Source organism: Schistocerca americana, chromosome X (genome assembly GCF_021461395.2).
Source record: "Schistocerca americana isolate TAMUIC-IGC-003095 chromosome X, iqSchAmer2.1, whole genome shotgun sequence".
Taxonomy (NCBI): Eukaryota; Metazoa; Arthropoda; class Insecta; order Orthoptera; family Acrididae; genus Schistocerca; species Schistocerca americana.
The window spans coordinates 91,162,818-91,182,947 of NC_060130.1; the positions used below are offsets into that span (position 1 = coordinate 91,162,818).

Here is a 20,130-nt window from a genome sequence, read left to right on the forward strand (position 1 = left end):
CGCAAGTGGCACTCCTCGGAGATGATGATGTTTGGTTAGCGGCCGCTCCTCGGAGAGAAATTAGTTCCGTGAGACGTGGTCGCGCTACAGTTGGCAGCCGTGCACGTAGGTGACGTTGCGGAAGATGGCGGCGGCCGTGGTGAGGAAGGCGGGCGGCTGGTAGGGGCAGCAGGCTGCCGGCTCTGCGGGCGCATGCGCAGACAGCAGCTCCTTCTCCACCGACGCCTGCTGCCGCAGCTGCTCCAGGCGCAGCTGGTTTTGCCGCTTCCACTTAGTCCTGCAACACAAACCCGATCTATCATCCCTACTGATCATAGATGAAATAACGCGTGTATCATCAACAGTTTACTTCGACCAAACTGCTATGCCACTTAATGAGGACAAGGCCAAACCTCGGTCGAATAAACCCCAGTCACTACAATGACAATGGATCGTTTCCTTACATTCAAAGCTAACCGTGAAGAAACGAAGCTCAGCGTATCTATACGGAACAACACATCTGCAGACTTACAGGAACCACCTGTGGCGCTAAACCGAGCTTCGACCATCTGCCTTGGTACTAAACTAAGGCTACGAAGTCACGGAATAGCGATGTAGCGATGTGGACATCTGCAGATGGCGTTAGTATTGCATACACGAGATATAAAAGGGCAGTGGTGGAGCTGTCATTTGTACCAAGGTGATTCATGGGAAAAGGTTCCCGACGCAGTTAAGGTCACATGACGGGAATTAATAAGACTCAGAACGCATTGGTAGTTGGAGCTAAACCAATGGGACATTCCATTTCACAAATCGTTAGGGAATCCTATATTCCGAGATCCACAGTGTCAAGAGTGTGCCGAGAATACAAAATTTCAGGCATTATCTGTCACCGTGGACAATGCAGAGGCTGACGACCTTCACTCGAGGACCGAGAGCAGTGGCGCTTGCGAAGAGGTGTCAATGCTAACAGTCAAATGGCTCAAATGGCTCTGAGCACTATGGGACTTAACTTCTGAGGCCATCAGTCCCCTAGAACTTAGAACTACTTAAACCTAACTACCCTAAGGACATCACACACATCCATGCCCGAGGCAGGATTCGAACCTGCGACCGTAGCGGTCGCGCGGTTCCAGACTGTAGCGCCTAGAACAAATGCAGTCCTGGAAGACGCAAACTATGTGAGAAGCGCCCCGTCGGCTTGGAACACATCATCACATTGTACGATTGGATGGACCTGATCAGTTAAAGCGGTGGCGTAATCCTTGACAATAATGCGATTTTGCAGGGGAACTATGGGGCCCATGGAATACCACGTTATGACTTCCCAAATCATCATTTTACGCAACTAACGTACTATTTCGTCACATCGGCAGTCTTCAAAAACAACTGCTGAAAATGATGAACAAAAATCTAAATAACAAGACTGCTCTTTGCAGTGGACAGAGATGTAATCGGCGCTTGTCGCTACCAACAGCTACTGCAACGTTTAGCTTCACGGCGCTGGCGTTCGCAGAAATGAAAAACGAGGGAAGTCGACACGAAGTTTTTCGGACAAATCCGACCCATGGGACACCTTTTATTGCGCCACTTATATGCAGTTACCATTGTTAGCACAGTGGTGAACGTACGTATTTTTCCTTTCAATTCTTGCTCTAAGGGGAATAGGCAGGCTGCTAGTTTGTCGATTACAGGATATATAATAATAAATCAATACTTACATATACAACTCTAAAACCGGCAGTATATTTACCAGTTGAAGTCGATATTTTTATGGGCTGGTACGTAGACCCTTTTGCCATCAATGGTTGATATGTCGATAATTTTTCTCGATATATGAAAGCCAATGACGAAATTATGTTAAATAACGATATATCGGACTCCCTACGTTTTTAAAAATACCGGAGTCCTACTGCGAAGTAGCCCTAAGCGCCTACAGGTAGGCAACCGCTTGACACACCTCAAATGTCAGTCGCCTGCCTACTTGACTGACAGTTCTCATCTCGATTTTATCTTTGATTTGAGTTATTTATCCGACTGTTTCTGCGACGCATGCACAACATACTACGTAGTATAGCTTTGAATGACGAGGTTTTATCGTGGCAGCGAATGAATATGCCCGCTGGGATACACGGAACGCAGTCACCGACTCGCCCTGAACATGGCTGCAGATTTCACATACGAACTGTCACGACGGGAAGCGTTAATGTCGCGGATGCAAGTACGTAAGATGACGGAAGACGATTTCCTTCTTCTGTGTGCGGGGTTTTTACGCCTGAGCTTTCTCGTTCGTGCCGTCATTATAAAAGCAGTGTTCGTGGTTCTTACGTGATTAGTCAAAGTATCCTGCATTTCAGGTCTCCACCCAAGCTATAACAAATGTTAATTCAATATTTGTTTCTATCTTGTTTCTTGACGATTCTCTCTCGCCCCACAAATCACCAACATTTGCGTAAGCAAACTCCCTAATACAGTTTCGTACAACTTTGGAGGCAGCATGGCAATACGCTTTCGATGCGCATCTCATTGACGGTTTCCACTCCTCTGACTGGTGTCCAAATCTCTGGAGAGTACAGGCCACTCTGGTGATACTATCAACGACAGCGTCAGATTTAGAGAACAGTCTTATATCAGTGGTACAGTTTAAAAGGCATTGCAGTGAAAAGTGTCTCCACGGTGATGCTGCCTGTCTGACAAAATGTGTATTAGGTTGTATCTAACTATTGTACTCACCAGTTTGTCAGACTGTTGAGAATTCTGCATCGAGCGACTGAAGTTTGTTATGTGCCCTGACGAGGTAAATATTTCTTTTTGAAGCTAAGCATCTGTACTCTTATAGGTATTTAAATTCTATTTATAATTTATATAGCAGATAACTACACTTATTCAGTGATAGAACAGCGTAGAAACATTTAAAATCGCCATAGTCCCTCTGCAGTGAAAGGTAAGTTAGAAAAGTATAGCGCCGTTTTCTAAATTGCACTATCACTTTTCTTATATATTGTACCGCTACAGTTTAAAACAGTGTTCAGTATATATGCTTTAACTACTGATTTGTTCTAATAAATGACTTAATAATTATGCTGCTATAAGACTTGACAATAGTGAAAATATAAATATAGGAGGCACATTTATGGCTCATCTTTCGAAGATTGAATTTCGCACGTTTTGCTATTTCATTTAACCACGAAAGAGAATAGATTACACCTGATCTGTAATTACAGTTTTCACATCTTGTCGTACTACAATTCATGTGCTGAATCATTCTATCGACACACGTAATCATAAGACATGTTAATTGGCAATCACGTAATGAGAAACAAGAGATTTATTCTTTTTTTTATCAGAATAACGAAGTGTTACTTTACTTACCAGAGCCCCAGTGAAGTAGTAAAAGTGGTTTAGTAATTATAAATAAGAATAGTATAAAGTTGTCACATTTTTTCAACATTGCAAATTTTTCACATGATGACACCTACAAAATATGGTTTCTGACCCCGAAAAAGACATGGAGATGGGTATTGATATTTCAGAAATATTTCCACAGAATAAGGAAAAAGAAGCAGAGCAACATCATTTACTGTTGAGATCGCTGATAGTCCTTACAAGAGGCCATCCTTGACAAAAAACCTGAAGAAAAAAAAAAAAACCAAAAGTACCGACTACCGTTTTGTGGCAGTTTGGGCATTTATGTGGTTATGTTTGGAAGTTATTTGCGTGTGAATTTTCTGGTCGTACTTCAAACTCCACGTGACGTGTTTCGTGAACATCACGGAACATTTGGGTGAGCACTTCTTTATAAGACGACTTGATGTAGTACCTCGCAAACAGCTGTGGGTCAGTATCTCTATAGAACGGGTCGGGCTGGTGAACTTCTGGCTGCCTTAGTGTGTACAACCTGTCGTAAAAACAGTGACTAATGTACAAGAATAACACTTTGATAGTAAATGTGGGCTTGATAGCCATTTACAACATATTCTGCAGGCAATAAAACCTAAGAAGTTAAACTTTACAACATTTTCAAACAAGTTATTAAAGAGATCTTCACAGATTCAGTAATACTGTCAGATTGTCAATATATTGGCCGTCTGAGGGCGCGTATTGACGTATTGTCAACCGTAGAAATGTTAATGAGCAGTATTGATGGGCTTCAAAATATTCTCAGTATTGTCAATATCTACTGAACGTTTGAGGTCAAATATTGACTGTTTGACAATATTCCCCATTAAGATTGTGACAGAGCTTCAGGAATCAACCACGCGGCATTAGTGTGCACTACTTATTTTTTCAATTCGCCGTTGTGTATATCACACCTTAGATTCAATTCTTAAGGAGTCTTTTAACACAAAATAATTTTAATAGGCCTATTCGAGGGTAATCATTGTATATGCCACTTTGGAATGGTTAACGAAGGATTCACAATGACGTTGCTTACTGCATTAATTTTAAAATATAGTATAGATTGTTGTATCACTTAGCAGTTTTGGAAAACGCACCCATTTCGAAAAATACGTCACATATCTGCAGTGACTAGTAAGAGGTCTGGGAAGTGAGTGTCAATTTCACCAAATTATCACAAAGCTTAAAAAAGAAATGTTTGACGTTAATTTCCTGAACAGGTCCTTGCTAGGCAGATATAGCTTCATAGGTTTCCATACAATTTTTTGCAGATATTACAGAACTAAACGTCGAGCATTAGAATGGCATGTCTGTCGCCAGATACCTTTAAGTTACTCCTAATATCTTGTCGAATGCGATTGCCTCTCTCATTAAAGTATTTTGCTTTCCTATTTTATCTCGTATCAACAGTAACAACTTGTCGTACGATGCAGAACCATCGGAGAATAATATATAAAATCTTTTGTGGGCCGTGATTCTGATATCAGTGAATAAGTTAACATGTGACCACTGGCTCCTTTTTTTCAGCCAATCTCTGACCCATTTCCTCTTTTTCGTTGTTTTCCGTTGCTTGCAAGCTATAGTTCACGTAAGTGCAACACACGCTTTCTTTTGGGTCTTCGACATCGTAACCTTGTAAAATCATTCTTTCAGCTGACCATTTTTGTCAGTGTTATTGATAGTGTGAGGTCGCTTCAATATATTGAAGGTTTGACAAACTAGTGTTGTCAATAAATAGTGAATGTGTGCAGGCCCCTTTAGAATTCCGAACCGCCGATATTTTTACGATCTGTCAGATGATGCCTCCAAGTCTGAGTTATGCTGGGTAGCTATTTAACCGAATTTCCCTGAACGCTGCTTTTGCAGGCTGAGGCAGTACCTATCAACGGAGAACGAAGGAGCGGACAACAACAAGCCTATTGCGGTAGGTGGACTGAAAGTTAGGGATGAGAAGTTATTATCCTTGTGGAAGATTCCATCGCTGTCGGGGAAGAACTGAAGCATGCAGGGATTAACACTCGTGTAGTACGCAGCTATCATGGTGACTTCGATTACTACCATAGGTGCATGGAAACGTTGGTGAATGTCCCCCATTGCATAATACTGCCCAGACCGGCTTGTGTCTGTGGTGCAGTGCATGTTTGCATGTTTGAATCCTGGAGCATCGACTTGCTGTAACAAGAAACGTGATAATCAGCCAATTTTCCCTCCATCTACGGTCGAATCTCGATGATACCGTGCCCATTGACGAGGTCGTTGTGTCAGCATGGGAAAATGTAGGTGATCACCTGTTGCAAGGCCGCATTTTAACAATGCCCACTGAACGATGTGCTCCGAAGCCCTTGTACCCGCGCCAGAATTGTTCCCTGTCGTCCGATCGCGCCCTACCGTACTTTACAGAGCGGGGCAGCCTCTGCGATGTGGCGTGGTAGTGCAGTAACTTGTCGCCCACTCACAGTTTCGTCGTCCTTCAACAACTTTCCAAATATGCTCACACCACTATCGTGCGAACAGCCGACCATCATCCCCATTTCCGGGATGCTCGTTCCTAAGATCCAGGCAACAACAAATTGCCCTTTATCAAAGTCGCTTATGTAGATGAATTTGTCCATTTGAGTCTCGTATGGTTGGCATAATTATTCCGCTTATATTCTTTTCTTAGCACGCCACCTGTCCGTAACGGCACCACGCAGCATATCGTCTCTCGGTGGGAAGTGGTCGTAATTTTTTGAGTTATCAGTGTACGTAGGCGGCAGGTCCGGATTTAATCCCAGTTCGGTTTTACAAAGAGTACTCTATGGTTTTGGCCCCTTACTTAGCTTGAATTTATCTCGAATCTCTCGCTCAGTGCAAAGTTCCAAGCGACTGGAAAAAAGCCAAGGTGACTACTGTATGTAACAATGGTGAAAGAACGGGCTCACAAAATTACATTTCTGTAGTTCCATCTTGCATAAATGGAGAGGGACTGCGGCTGGTCGAAGACTTGAAAAAAATAAATACCGACAGCCGTAATTTTATTAATTGTTTTATTGGCTGCCCGTTTCGATGCCGTATTGGCACCATCTTCCGGCCTCTACACACATGGCTAGATAAGTAAGTTAAATGTCCACGCTATTACAGGGACATTAATTTCTGCTGGCTTCCAAACATTTCTGACACTTCTCTGTAGATGTGGACTGTCCACACCTCTAGTCCAATAGAATAATTAATAAAATTACGGTTGTCTGTATTTATTTTCTTCGAGCCACTAAGTTACAGAGAAATCTCCCTAACACCGGTATTCTGCAGAATCTTTGAACAAAATGGTTCAAATGGCTCTGAGCACTATGGGACTTAACTTCTAAGGTCATCAGTCCCCTAGAACTTAGAACTACTTAAACCTAACTAACCTAAGGACATCACACACATCCATGCCCGAGGCAGGATTCGAACCTGCGACCGTAGCGGTCGCGCGGTTCCAGACTGTAGCGTCTAGAACCGCTCGGCCACCCCGGCCGGCAATCTTTGAACATATTCTCATTTCGAATATAATAAATTTTCTGAAGACCGAGAAGATTGTGTCCCCGAATCAGCACGGTTTTAAAAAGCATGCGAAGCTCAGTTAGCTATTTTCTTACTTTATATACTGCGAGCGAACTATGAATGAGGGGTAACGGGCAGAGGTTTCCGGAAAGTATTTGATGCGCTGCCCCACTGTTGACTGTTAACGAAGGTACGAGAATATAGGATACGTTCCCAGATGTGCGAGTGACACGATGACTTCTTAAGTAATAGAATTGAGTGTATTGTTCTCGACAGCGAGTGCTCATGAGAGCCAAGGGTGTCGTCAACGATCAGGCGGACGGGCTGGGCAGCAATCTGCAATCGTTTGCTGACGGTTCTGTGGAGTACGGTATGGTGTCAAAGTTGAATCACTGTGTGAGGATACAAGATGATTTAGACAAAATTTACAGTTGGTGTGATGAATGACAGCTAGCGCTAAACGTAGAAAAATGTAAGTTAATGCGGATGAGTAGGAAAAACGAAACCATCATGTTCGAATACAGCATTAGTAGCGTCATGCTTGATACACACACGTCGTTTAAATATCTGGGCGTAACGTTGCAAAGGGGTATGAAGTGGAACGAGCGTGAGAGGGTTCTGGTGGGACTCCGGTTTACTGGAAGAATTCTGGGAAGTGTAGTTTATCTGCAAAGGAGATCGCATACAGTACGCTGGTGCGACCTATTCTTGAGTATTGCTCGAGGATCCACCCTAGGTCGGATTAAAGTAATAATTCGACACAATTCAAAGGCGGGATACTAGATTCGTTACCAGAAGTTGTGAACAACACCAAATTGTTACGAAGATGCTTCGGGAACCGAAAAAGTTATCCCTGGAGGGAAGACGATGTTATTTTCGAGGAATAAAACTGAGAAAATTTAGAGAAGCTGACTACAGATCAATTCTACTGCCAACACCACGAAGATAAGATACGAGAAATTAGGGCTCATACGGAAGCATATGGATAGGGTTTTTTCCTCACGCTATTTACGAGTGGAATAGGAAATTATATGACTAGTAGTTACTGTAAAGTGTCTTCCGGAGTATATACGTAGGTGTAGTGACTTCTTTACGACAAAGTGTACTAGGCGTGATAAAAAAGTAACAAGGAATTTTCTAATTTCGCGGGTTTTATAAATCCGATTTTCAATTTTTTTTTTTACATTGGTGGTAAGCGTGTTCTCGATGAATGTTTGCACTTTCGGCTGCTCGGCGAATTTTTACTTTCTAAAAAGATGTATCAAAGAATTTGCATCAAATTTTACTTGAAAACTGGAATAAAGTGAGCTCATTCATTCGAAATGTTGATTATGGATTTTAGCGAATCTGTTACGAGTAAGACAAGAGTTTACAAGTGGTATAAACATTTCAAAGAGGGTAGAGAAGACGCTGTAGACCGCGACCGCCCTGCCCCCCCCCCCCCCCCCCCCGCCCCTCCCCATACATTAAACATTAATTACTGACGAAAATATGGTAGAAGTAAAGAAAATGCTTCTCGAAAATCTCCAAATGAGCGTCAGAGAGGTTGCTCATGACGTCGGCATATCCTTTGGCTGAGGTCACGCACTTTTTTCGGATGATTTGGGCATGAAAATTGTAGCAGCAAAGTTTTTCCGAAATTGTTGAAGATCTACCAAAAACGTCGTGTAGACGTCGCTCAGGAATAGCTGAATGAAGTGGACAACGATCCGTAACTTCTAAAAAAAGGTTATGACAGGTGACGAAACGTGGATATACGGATATGACATCAAAACCGAGGCCTAATCGTCCCGACCGAAAAAGCTTTGACAAGTTCGATCACACGTGAAGGGACTTCTCACTGTTTTCTTCCATTGGAACGGGATAGTGCTTCACGAGTTCCTGTCTTACGGTTTTACAGTCCATAAGGAATACTACCTGGAAGCCATGCAGCATTTCTGTGAAACAATCCGAAGAAAGTGACTAGAACTGTGGCAAAACCAGTTGTGGAAACTGCATCACGATCATGCTACCGCTAACACCTCGACGCTTTTTCCCGATTTTTTAGCAAAAAGCAACCTTTTCGTTGCCTCAGCCACCGTATTCGAGGGACATGACCCCCTGTGCCTTCTTTTTATTCCCGAGGCTGAAGAGAACAGCGCAAGGACGTCGTTTTACCACCGTTGACGAGATAAAAACGGAACCACTGAACGAGTTCCGAGATTTGTAAAAGCGCTGGCACGGGAATATTATATCTTAGGGGGGTCACTTTGAAAGGGACGAAGTTGATATTGATGCGTGAATAATCTTTTTTCTTTAAAAAAAGAAACAAAATTCCCGTTATTTTGATCACATTCGTTGTTTGGTGCAGAGGGAGCCGAGTAAGAGAATGCAGGTACCTGCGGTTCTGGTACCAGGTCTTGACCTGCGTCTCGCTGAGGTTGAGCGCGTCGGCCACGTCGCTGCGGTCGGCCACGGAGAGGTACTTCTGGCAGCGGAACTTGCGCTCCAGGTAGGCGAGCTGCGCGTGCGTGAACGCCGTCCTGCGCCGGCGCGGCTTGCGCCCCTTGCCCGCCGCCGCCGGGCCCGCGTCGCCCCCGCCGCCTCCGCCGCCGCCGCCGCCGCCCCCGGCCGCCTCCGCCTTGGCGTCCAGCGCGCTCACGACGCCGCCATCGTTGCCGCCGCCCCCCGCGCTGCCGCTGCTGGCGCTCGCGTCGGCTACGTGCTCTGCCTCCCGATCCTCTTCCGACTCTTCTGCTGAAACAGTCACACACCGGATTCGCTAACAGTTCACGTAAATACGAGTACGCGCTAGCTCGACGAAGGCAGTCGACAGATTTGGACTACCATTGGTGTTCGGCCTATCATTCTCACCAAACCGATAGGTCGGGACCGAGAGATTCGGCCTCGTGGAATCGCAGCTGGCGCAGATAACTTGTCGAGGCTGCTCTCTTTTGTTATTGTCGTAAAGCAGCGTTTCAGTATCAATTTCACCGGCCGATACGATGAGGGAAGAAGAGGATTTACTATTCCTTACAAGCGCAGCTTTTATTTTACTGCAAGAAACTGACAATCGGAAAAAGAAGAAGAAACGTCGCTCATGGACGACCTCTCTTTTAAAATGTAGGCAGCAGAGTGATGGGACAAAATTAACGTTTCACCTTAAAGCTGAAATGGAATATGGGCTGTTTCATAATTTTTTGCCAATGAGAGCTACGGATTTCAAATTTTTATCGAACTGTGTAAACCCTACAATTTCCAAAGATGACTCCTCCTTTAGAAGAGCCGTTCCTGCACTAAAACGATGTGCATAAGGAATCCACATTCTTTTTCACATCGTGCAGGTTATTTTCTAACAGCTGACTTATTTCCCTCCGCGCGCCTAATCTTTTCAGTTTGTTTTTACAATCACAATTCGTAGGCCCCATAAACATTCCCGTTCACGATAAAACTACCAGCTTTAATGCTGTCTCCGTATTCCACTCAATACTCCAATATTTTTAGATACAGTAAATACATATCTGTTCGACAGGCAGCAAATTGCTACTGGACCGACGAACAGTGGACCCGCCGTCAGCACTAGGAGCTGGGTTCCAAGCCTAACTCACCGCCAATGCTTGGATGCTACCCCCGGCGGTCAGAACCCCAACCGAGGGCAACCTCTTCGTACACGCTAAGCAGATTTCGAACAATGAAGCGGTTAGTTGTCGTTCGTTGCCTTTTTAAAAAAAAAAAAAAAGCAAGCTTCAATTGGCTCTAAGCACTATGCGACTTAACATCTGAGGTCATCAGGTCATCGGTCCCCTAGAACTTAGAACTACTTAAACTAAACTAACCTAAGGACTTCACACACATCCATGCTCGAGGCAGGATTCGAACCTGCGACCGTAGCGGTCGCGCGGTTCCAGACTGAAGCGCCACGAATACAGATTTCCGTGATTTAACAGATTCCAAATCACGACCTATAATTTACAAAGTCAAATAACGTCTTTCTCATATCTAGACAATCGGCAAACGTGTCTTCCACCTGCTAGATGCACACTCTACAATCGACCTCCTCTCAACTAAATAAAGAAGTCAAATGCGAAGAAGCACTCGTCTGAACAATTTACGTGATAAAAGAATAATGAGCCAGCGCAAACACACATCCATTTCAATCTTATCAAATTCCCACTTGATAACGAAAGCTGTCCAACACATACTAAGCATTAGTTCGCTATTCGGTCGTCTGGACGGCAACACGGTGAAGTCAGATACAGTCCCGCATTGCAACAGCTCTCTCCGTTGGATGGCCTCCCACTGTCAGCGGGACACTTGAATCATTCCTACCACAGGCCCCACATAGACACAACCATCAAACCAAATCGAACACATGTATATTTAACCGCTATACTTACAATTGAATGACATTCGACAATGAGCAAAGTATCCGAAATACACCCTGCTTACGGCTCTGGAAATAGAAATATCATACCATTCTTATCACTTGACATACTCTCCCCTTTGGTATTACAGTATTCCACGTCAAATCAAAGCCTTCCTACCACTGGACATAGTCATATCCTTCACACACATCTCAGAACACAAGCACATACTCTATAAAATAGATGCTCCCAGTTTAGAAAATTATTCTGCTAAGGAACGTGTTATGAAACCGGTATTTTCAACCACCTCAAAACTAGATGTTTATCCAGTATTTGTAAAGCATTGTCTCTCTCTCTATGCCATTTCAGAAGTTCCGTGATATATCGACAGGCTATAGGCGATGCTTTATTGAGAAAGAACGCAAGCAGTGGATGATGCGTAAGAAATGTACACTAGCTTTTCAGATCTTTAGTGCTACGCTATCCGCTAGAAATGAAGTGTCCGATTTTGAATCAAGTCCTTGCATTCAAGCACATACCTGTGTAGCATCCTATGGAGAAGTCCTTTATTACAGCCACTAATGAATCATATTTCTAGCACTCTCATATCTCGAAACGACTCACATTTCTCTAGCCAATCTGCTACAGTAAAATCCCAGCCTCGTTTTAGTTAGCCCCCATGCAACTGCTGCCATTTTTCCAGCTTTACGGATCTGATATTTCCAATTTAAATCGCAACTGGAGTCGGAGGAATATATATCTACCACATTTTGCAACCCATGTAGAAACAGGCTAAGCTGCGTTACTGCGACAGGACAGTGTTTAAACCACTCGATGCAAACTGGAACTGCTGAAAGGACAATGATTTTTTCTACCTTACTGCAGTGCACCCCTCGCCCCCCCCCCCCCCCCCCCCCGAAGCTACATACAGGTACTAAAGATCCGAGTCTAATCACATCTATCTTCGTTATTCTGTACCATCCAAGACAGAAATATTAGCAACTATAAAGCTCCACTGACTTCATCCGATAGACAACCAGATAAGATTTTCACTGCATCTCTCTCCTACCATATATCGAAAACAAAATACCGCATGCGTGCTAGCATCGAGCACATGTGACGATCCTATTAAATATACACGTTTTTATCAACTGCACACCTCAGTTTAATGTTTCACCACCTGTACCGCAGGACAATGATCATATCCTGATGACCATACTGTAAGTTGCAAGAGGCACACCCTGTGACCCTGTCTCGTTGTGTGAAACATTAATTTTTCTGCCCTAACATGCTTTGTACACTGTCAAACATTTTATTTATTTTTCCCCGCCACGACTTCGAGGTCTGTGTCAAGTTCTAAACTGACATTAACACAGCCTCTCGCAGAAATCTAGACTTCGCACAGTGACGCGATTGAAGTCAGTTGATGATGTGAGTACCACTACCCAAGATCATAGGAGAGTGCCACGCCCCCCTGCCAAGCCCCCTTTGCGGGAAATTTGAATTTTGGAGGTGAGATAGGTGAATTGGGACACCTCTACACTTCGCACAGTGTAAATAAATTTTTTACTGCTGTTACTATAACAGATACTCGATGATTTTAAATAAAATTCACTTACAAGATAACGAAATTGGAATATTTCCAGAATGAGATATTTTCACTCTGCAGCGGAGTGTGCGCTGATATGAAACTTCCTGGCAGATTAAAACTGTGTGCCCGACCGAGACTCGAACTCGGGACCTTTGCCTTTCGCGGGCAAGTGCTCTACCATCTGAGCTACTGAAGCACGACTCACGCCCGGTACTCACAGCTTTACTTCTACCAGTATCTCGTCTCCTACCTTCCAAACTTTACAGAAGCTCTCCTGCAAGGTTCGCAGGAGAGCTTCTGTAAAGTTTGGAAGGTAGGAGACGAGATACTGGTAGAAGTAAAGCTGTGAGTACCGGGCGTGAGTCGTGCTTCAGTAGCTCAGATGGTAGAGCACTTGCCCGCGAAAGGCAAAGGTCCCGAGTTCGAGTCTCGGTCGGGCACACAGTTTCAATCTGCCAGGAAGTTTCGAAATTGGAATAGTTTTACCACATTCGCGTGGGTTTCCAAACTACAGTCCAAATCTGATTGCTATGCGTTCCGTTTCGACTGATTCCTGATATTCCAGTCATGTACGCAATCACTGTTTCGGTGCCAGCATCCCCCAGAAGGTATCTCCCCTCAACAAAACTGTTTCTCCAACTCGAACAAGCATTGTGAGTCAATCATAATGTGGTAACCAACAACGTCACAGTGGACGGAAAAGACACCGCCGATCTACTCAAATGATAAGCATTACAATTGATAATATGAACAATTTTACCAATTCTAAATTAATTTCAACTCTGATGTGAGAGCTTGTTTCCCAATTTCAGTATCATAGCTAAACTACCCCTTGGCCACTTTGCGAATCTGTATAGATGACTGTGCAGTACGTCCATTCATTGTTATTTCTCGAACACATATATCATCAATGTATATTAGACAGTGCTCTACATATTTCTAACACCTATAGCATATAGCTTAATTTACGATCTACGTCTATGCTGATGGGAGTCACAGAACATTCCCATAGTCTTATGCCAAAATTAGAGACTGAAAGACCTCCCTCACACTGTCATCGACCAAACCGCCCTGCGTCACTGGTACCTATTTAATCTGCAACCGATCAGAGGTAGTCAGCTGTATTTCACGTCTCGTGAATGGATGGAGCTCGCTGAGTCCTCGCCCATCCAAGTGTACAAGATTTCTCGAAATGCGTCCATGTCGAGGAGGTTAGCATTCCTTAACGATGTACAGTAACAGATTTGAAAGTGTTGTCCATCAATTTTAAACTATTATTCCAGAGTCTAGGATCAATAGCTGGAAGGTACTGTTAAGAAAGAGAAATAAACACACGCACTCCTAAGGCTACAACGGGCTATTATGTTAGATCACATAAGTTTCCAATCTATCACTCATATGTAAGGTAACCCTGTTAATATTCCAATGTAAGAAGTATATTTTAAGCGCATGACATACATCCTTCTTCCCGATTTCTCTAGGATAAACTATGCTATCGAACAGTAAAACGAAAAAACTATTTTCTTAAAACTTTTGCTCTGTGTGGTACAACTTAGCTTTCCAGTGATGGATAGCGACCACTGTTCACATCCGATCACAGTTCAGAAATTATGCTATCCCTGAATCAACCCTATATACAAAATGACCGTTACTAACGGGGAAAGCCTCTTACAAGGAAACAGGTAAACGCATAGCAGCAGCGCCCGACATGCGAAAAATACCAGTCGTTCTATCACTAGCTCTGTCAGGCTCATATAAAAAGGTTGGCCATTGATCGTTGCCGGGCCAAATATCTCACGAACTAAGCGTCAAACGAAAACCTACAAAGAACGAAACTCGTCTAGCTTGAAGGGGGAAACCAGATGGCGCTATGGTTGGCCTGCTAGATGGCGCTGCCATAGCTCAAACGGATATCAACTGCGGTTTTTTTTAAATAGGAACCCCCATTTTTATTACATATTCGTGTAGTACGTAAAGAAATATGAATGTTTTATTTGGACCACTTTTTTCGCTTTGTGACAGATGGCGTTGTAACAGTCACAAACATATGGCTCACAATTTTAGACGAACAGTTGGTAACAGGTAGGTTTTTAAATTAAAATACAGAACGTAGGTACGTTTGAACATTTTATTTCGGTTTTTCCGATGTGATACATGTACCTTTGTGAACTTATCATTTCTGAGAACGCATGCTGTTACAGCGTGATTACCTGTAAATACCACATTAATGCAATAAATGCTCAAAATGATATCTGTCAATCTCAATGCATTTGGCAATAAGTGTAACGACATTCCTCTCAACAGCGAGTAGTTTGCCTTCCGTAATATTCGCACATGCATTGACAAAGCGCTGACGGATGTTGTCAGGCGTTGTCGGTAGATCACGATAGCAAATATCCAACTTTCTCCACAGAAAGAAAGCCAGGGACGTCAGATCCGGTGAACGTGTGGGGCATGGTACGGTGCTTCGACGACCAATCCACCTGCCATGAAATATGCTATTCAATACCTTTCAACCGCACGCGAGTTTTGTGCCGAACATCCATGATGTTACAAGTACATCGCCATTCTGTCATGCAGTGAAAAATCTTGTAGTAACATCGGCAGAACATTACGTAGGAAATCAGCATACATTGCACCATTTAGATTGCCATCGATAAAATGGAGGCCAATTATCTTTCCTCCCATAATGCCGCACCATACGTTAACCCGCCAAGGTCGGTGATGTTCCACTTCTCGCAGCCATCGTGGATTTTCCGTTGCCCAATAGTGCATATTATGCCGGTTTACGTTACCGCTGTTGGTGAATGACGCTTCGTCGCTAAATAGAACGCGTGCAAGAAATCTGTCCTCGTCACGTAATTTCTCTTGTGCCCAGTGGCAGAACTGTACACGACGTTAAAAGTCGTCGCCATGCAATTCCTGGTGTATAGAAATATGATACGGGTGCAATCGATGTTGATGTAGCATTCTCAACACCGACGTTTTTGAGATTCCCGATTCTCGCGCAATTTGTCTGCTATTGTTGTGCGGGTTAGCCGCGACAGCAGCTAAAACACCTACTTGGGCACCATCATTTGTTGCAGCTCGTGGTTGACGTTTCGCATGTGGCTCAACACTTCCTGTTTCCTTAAATAACGTAACTATCCGGCGAACGGTCCGGACACTTGGATGATGTCGTCCAGGATACCGAGCAGTATACATACCACACGCCCGTTGGGCATTTTGATCACAACAGCCATACATCAACACGATATCGACCTTTTCCGCAATTGGTAAACGGTTCATTTTAACACGGGTAATGTATCACGAAGCAAATACCGTCCGTACTGGCGGAATATTACGTGATACCACATACTTATACGTTTGTGACTATTACAGCGCCATCTATCACAAAGCGAAAAAAGTGGTCCAACTAAAACATTCATATTTCTTTACGTACTACACGAATATGTAATAAAAATGGGGGTTCCTATTTAAAAAGAACGCAGTTGATATCCTTTCGATCTATGGCAGCGTCATCTAGCGGGCCAACCATAGCGCCATCTGGTTTCCCCCTTCAAGCTAGACGAGTTTCGTTCTTTGTAGTTTTTTCGTTTGATGCTTACTTCGAGAGATATTTGGCCCGATCACTATCAATGGACCACCCTGTATAGCCAGGGCGTTGCAGTACCTCACAAGCACCTATTGCTAAATTAGTTATGAAGGTGAAGTCTCGATTTTACACCCAACATGCGACAGGTGGGTTGGAGACATCACATAAATCATAGTTCGTTTAGAGGTATGTGTCACGTTTTATCACACGTGAGACTGAAGTCACCTGATGCAGGAGAGGTTTACAGTTAACGATCGCAAGTAGACAGTGCTTCAAATCATATACAGAACACGTGGCTGTATGCATGTTTAACGCAGGCTATGTCACGTGACGGCAAATGCATGTAAGTTTATAAACGAATGGTTCTTTTTCTTCCAAAAATGCGTCAAAACGGTAGTTCACTATCCCCCCTCACTTTTCGCAGTTCTATCTATTTTATGTCAGTTCTATCCATGTGATCGTGTGATAACCTCTCGTTCTGTTTTCTAGAATTGGTTTTAAATTTAGTAGAGCTGCCAACACCTAGCCCAAATGCACTGATGGGTAGGCATTGTACGGCGCAGTACTCGATTGTATCCAGTCACCCACACATTTGGAGAGCGTTTGCCCTGTTTTCTGTATGAGTGTGTCGCAGAAAACTCCCCAGGACGCAGTACAGCAGAGTTAGTGTTCAAGTGTGGACCCGCCGCGCGTTATTCCCTGACCGATGTTGGCGTGCGGTCCGGGGGGTGTTCTGCGACACATGCATATACACAGTCGTACAGAAAACAGGGCAAACGCTCTCCAAATGTGTGGGTCACTGGATACAGTCGAGTACTGTACTATACTACGCCTCCCAATCAGTATATTTGGGCTAGGTGTTGGCAGTTTTACTAAATTTAAAACCAATTCTAGAAAACAGAACGAGAGGTTATTACACAATCGCATGGACAGGGCTGACATAAAATAGATAGAACTGCGAAAAGTGATAAGGGACATAGGTATAAATTGACCGAATGTAAATGCTGCGAAATTGAACAGATACTTACGTATCTTCTGGTTGGTGCGGAACAATTTGTACATGTGATCAAGTATGCTGCAGCAAGAGGAATCTGAGAAAATATCGACATGGTAGCGAAGGCAATGAGGGAAGCAGTCAATTTTTGCCCGTTGAGGCAGCATTATACTGTATGTCTATTGAGGTCCCTGTGATATGCACGAGTTGACTACTGTATTTGACGCTTTTCAGGAAGACAGAGAACCATCCGTCCATAAACTTAAATGCATCTGCCGTCACGTGACATAGCCTGCGTTCGACTCGCATACAGCTACGTGTTCTGTATATGATTTGAAGCACTGTCTACTTGTGATCATTAACTGTGAACATCTCCTGCATCAGATAACTTCAATCTCATTTGTGATGAAACGTGACACATTCCTCTAAACAAACTATGATTTATATGATGTACTCCAACCCCCCTGTGGCATGTTCGGTGTAAAGTCGAGACTTCAGCTTCATAACTAAGTTAGCGATGGATGCTTGTAGGGTACTGCAACCCCCTGTGTATATATTTGCCTGACAGAGCTAGTAGTAGAATGACTTGTAATTTTCGCATGTCGGGCGCTGCTGCTATGCGTTTACCTGTTTCCTTGGAAGAGGCTTTCCCCGTTAGTAACGGTCATTTTATATATAGGGTTGATGAAAGCATAGCATAATTTCTGAACCGTGATCGGATGTGAACAGTGGTCGCTATACATCACTGGAAAGCTATATTGTAACCATATCACACAAAGAAAATGTTTTAAGAAAAATGTTTTTCGTTTTACGATTCGATAGCATAGTTTATCCTAGAGAAACTGGGAAGAAGGATGTATTTCATGCGCTTGAAATATATTTCTTACAATGGAATATTAACAGGGCTATCTTCCATATGAGTGATAGGTTGGGAGCTTAAGCGATATAACATAATAGCCCATTTTAAGTGAGGAATGTTGTAGCCTTAGGAGTGCGTGTTTTTACTTTCTCTCTCTTAACAATACTTTCCAGCGTTTGCCTGAAGCTATTTAGGGAAATCACGGAAAACCTAAATCAATCAGGATGGTCGGACGCGGGTTTGAACCGTCCCGAATGCGAGTCCAGTGTGCTAACCACTGCGCCACCTTGCTCGGTATAAATCCCCTTGATTATTTCCTTTGGGGATATCTAAAGTCACTTGTGTATGAGTCGCCAGTGGATACGGAGATGGAATTAAGTGGTTCAAATGGCTCTAAGCACTATGGGACTTAACATCTGAGGTCATCAGTCCCCTAAACATAGAACTACTTAAACCTAACTAACCTAAGGACATCACACACATCCATGCCCGAGGCAGGATTCGAACCTGCGACCGTAGCAGCAGCGCGGTTCCGAACTGATGTGCCTAGAACCGCTCGGCCACGTCGGCCGGCAAGTGGAATTAGTTGCTAGAATTGTAACTGCCTGTGATGTGATTCGAAACGCACCCGGGATATTTGTCAGGGTGCGTCAGATTCTTGTTCGCCAATTTCATGCTTGTATTGAGGTTGATGGCCATCAGTTTTAGCACACTTTGTAAGATACAGTACAGATAGTATGCTCATAGTGTCAATGATGGTATTTGCAGCTAAGTGTAACTAATGTAAATAAAAAAGTACACAGTGCTGCGATTTTATCTCTCCATCCCCAGGTTTCCTACCTCAAATTGTTCAGTGGAGCATCATCTGTGTTCTGTTAAATTTTTGCACGCTTTTACGGAAACACCCTGCACAATGCAGTCAGATTACATACAGTGAAAGAATGTCTGCTTTTCTGACAATTATTAGTTCTTCAAAAACAGATGAGAGCTGAGAACCCCATTGGAAGATAAAAGATGACTGACAACTAACCACCACAAACGCACGTAATATCATCTCTGCGAACTAATTCTGACACAGAGGATGTTGAGAAAATACGATACTTCCAGTTTCGAGCCTTAAAATTAAACATAACTTTTGAAGAAAAGATAAATCGCAAATTACAAAGTTACAACAGAAAGGAACAATGCTTATGGTACGTGAAGAATTCCATAACTTATTTAATCTGCGAACCCCAAGATCAAACGTGCTCCTATTCAGCACACATTAGTAGCTATTTTCGCTGTATAGTTCACCGCAACATTGAATTTATATTCTCAGATAAGTGTGGTCATTAAACTGATAACATTTCTACATTTTTCTGCAACTCTGCTGCTCGAGGTTACATCAAAAATTTCAGAGCAAATAAACTGATCAAAAACCCCTCTAGTTTGGCGTGAAATAAACTACGTCACACTTCAAGAAAATCTTTCTACATCTAGGGCTACTTCATGTTCTGAAAGTTTCACAAAACTTTTCTGATGTCTACACGTGACGCAGAACAATTTTCATATCTGTTGTGAAATAAATATTTCCCTTTTGTAGTATTCAGGACAATCTTCCGCGCTCTCTGAAAGTACTGATAACTGTAGAACTAATGACCAGTCTAATCTGCAAAGAAGTGTTATCACAATAAGGCACTGATTTCCTAACTCTCCTGTACACACGGACATAGAATCGCTCCCTTTTCCCCCAGTCTTTACGTTGGTGATAACTCGAGGTGCTACGAATGGAATCGGGGTTGCAGCAGCTTGAACGCACGAACTCCGTTAAAGTTAAAGTTAGCAGTGCTGAACTGAATAGCAGACGGC

General features: G+C 43.3%; 1 protein-coding gene across 1 annotated transcript in view; it reads right to left on the minus strand.

Annotated features, from left to right (window-relative positions):
• Positions 1-84: 84 nt before the first annotated feature.
• The window catches only part of LOC124555825 (homeobox protein H40-like), a 28,021-nt gene continuing 7,975 nt past the window's right edge, over positions 85-20,130 (minus strand). The window contains exons 2-3 of the mRNA XM_047129892.1: positions 9,279-9,445; positions 85-277 (exon numbers count right to left, since the gene is read on the minus strand). Coding sequence (XP_046985848.1) covers positions 85-277; positions 9,279-9,445 — 360 coding nt within the window. The remainder of the gene's footprint in view (positions 278-9,278; positions 9,446-20,130) is intronic.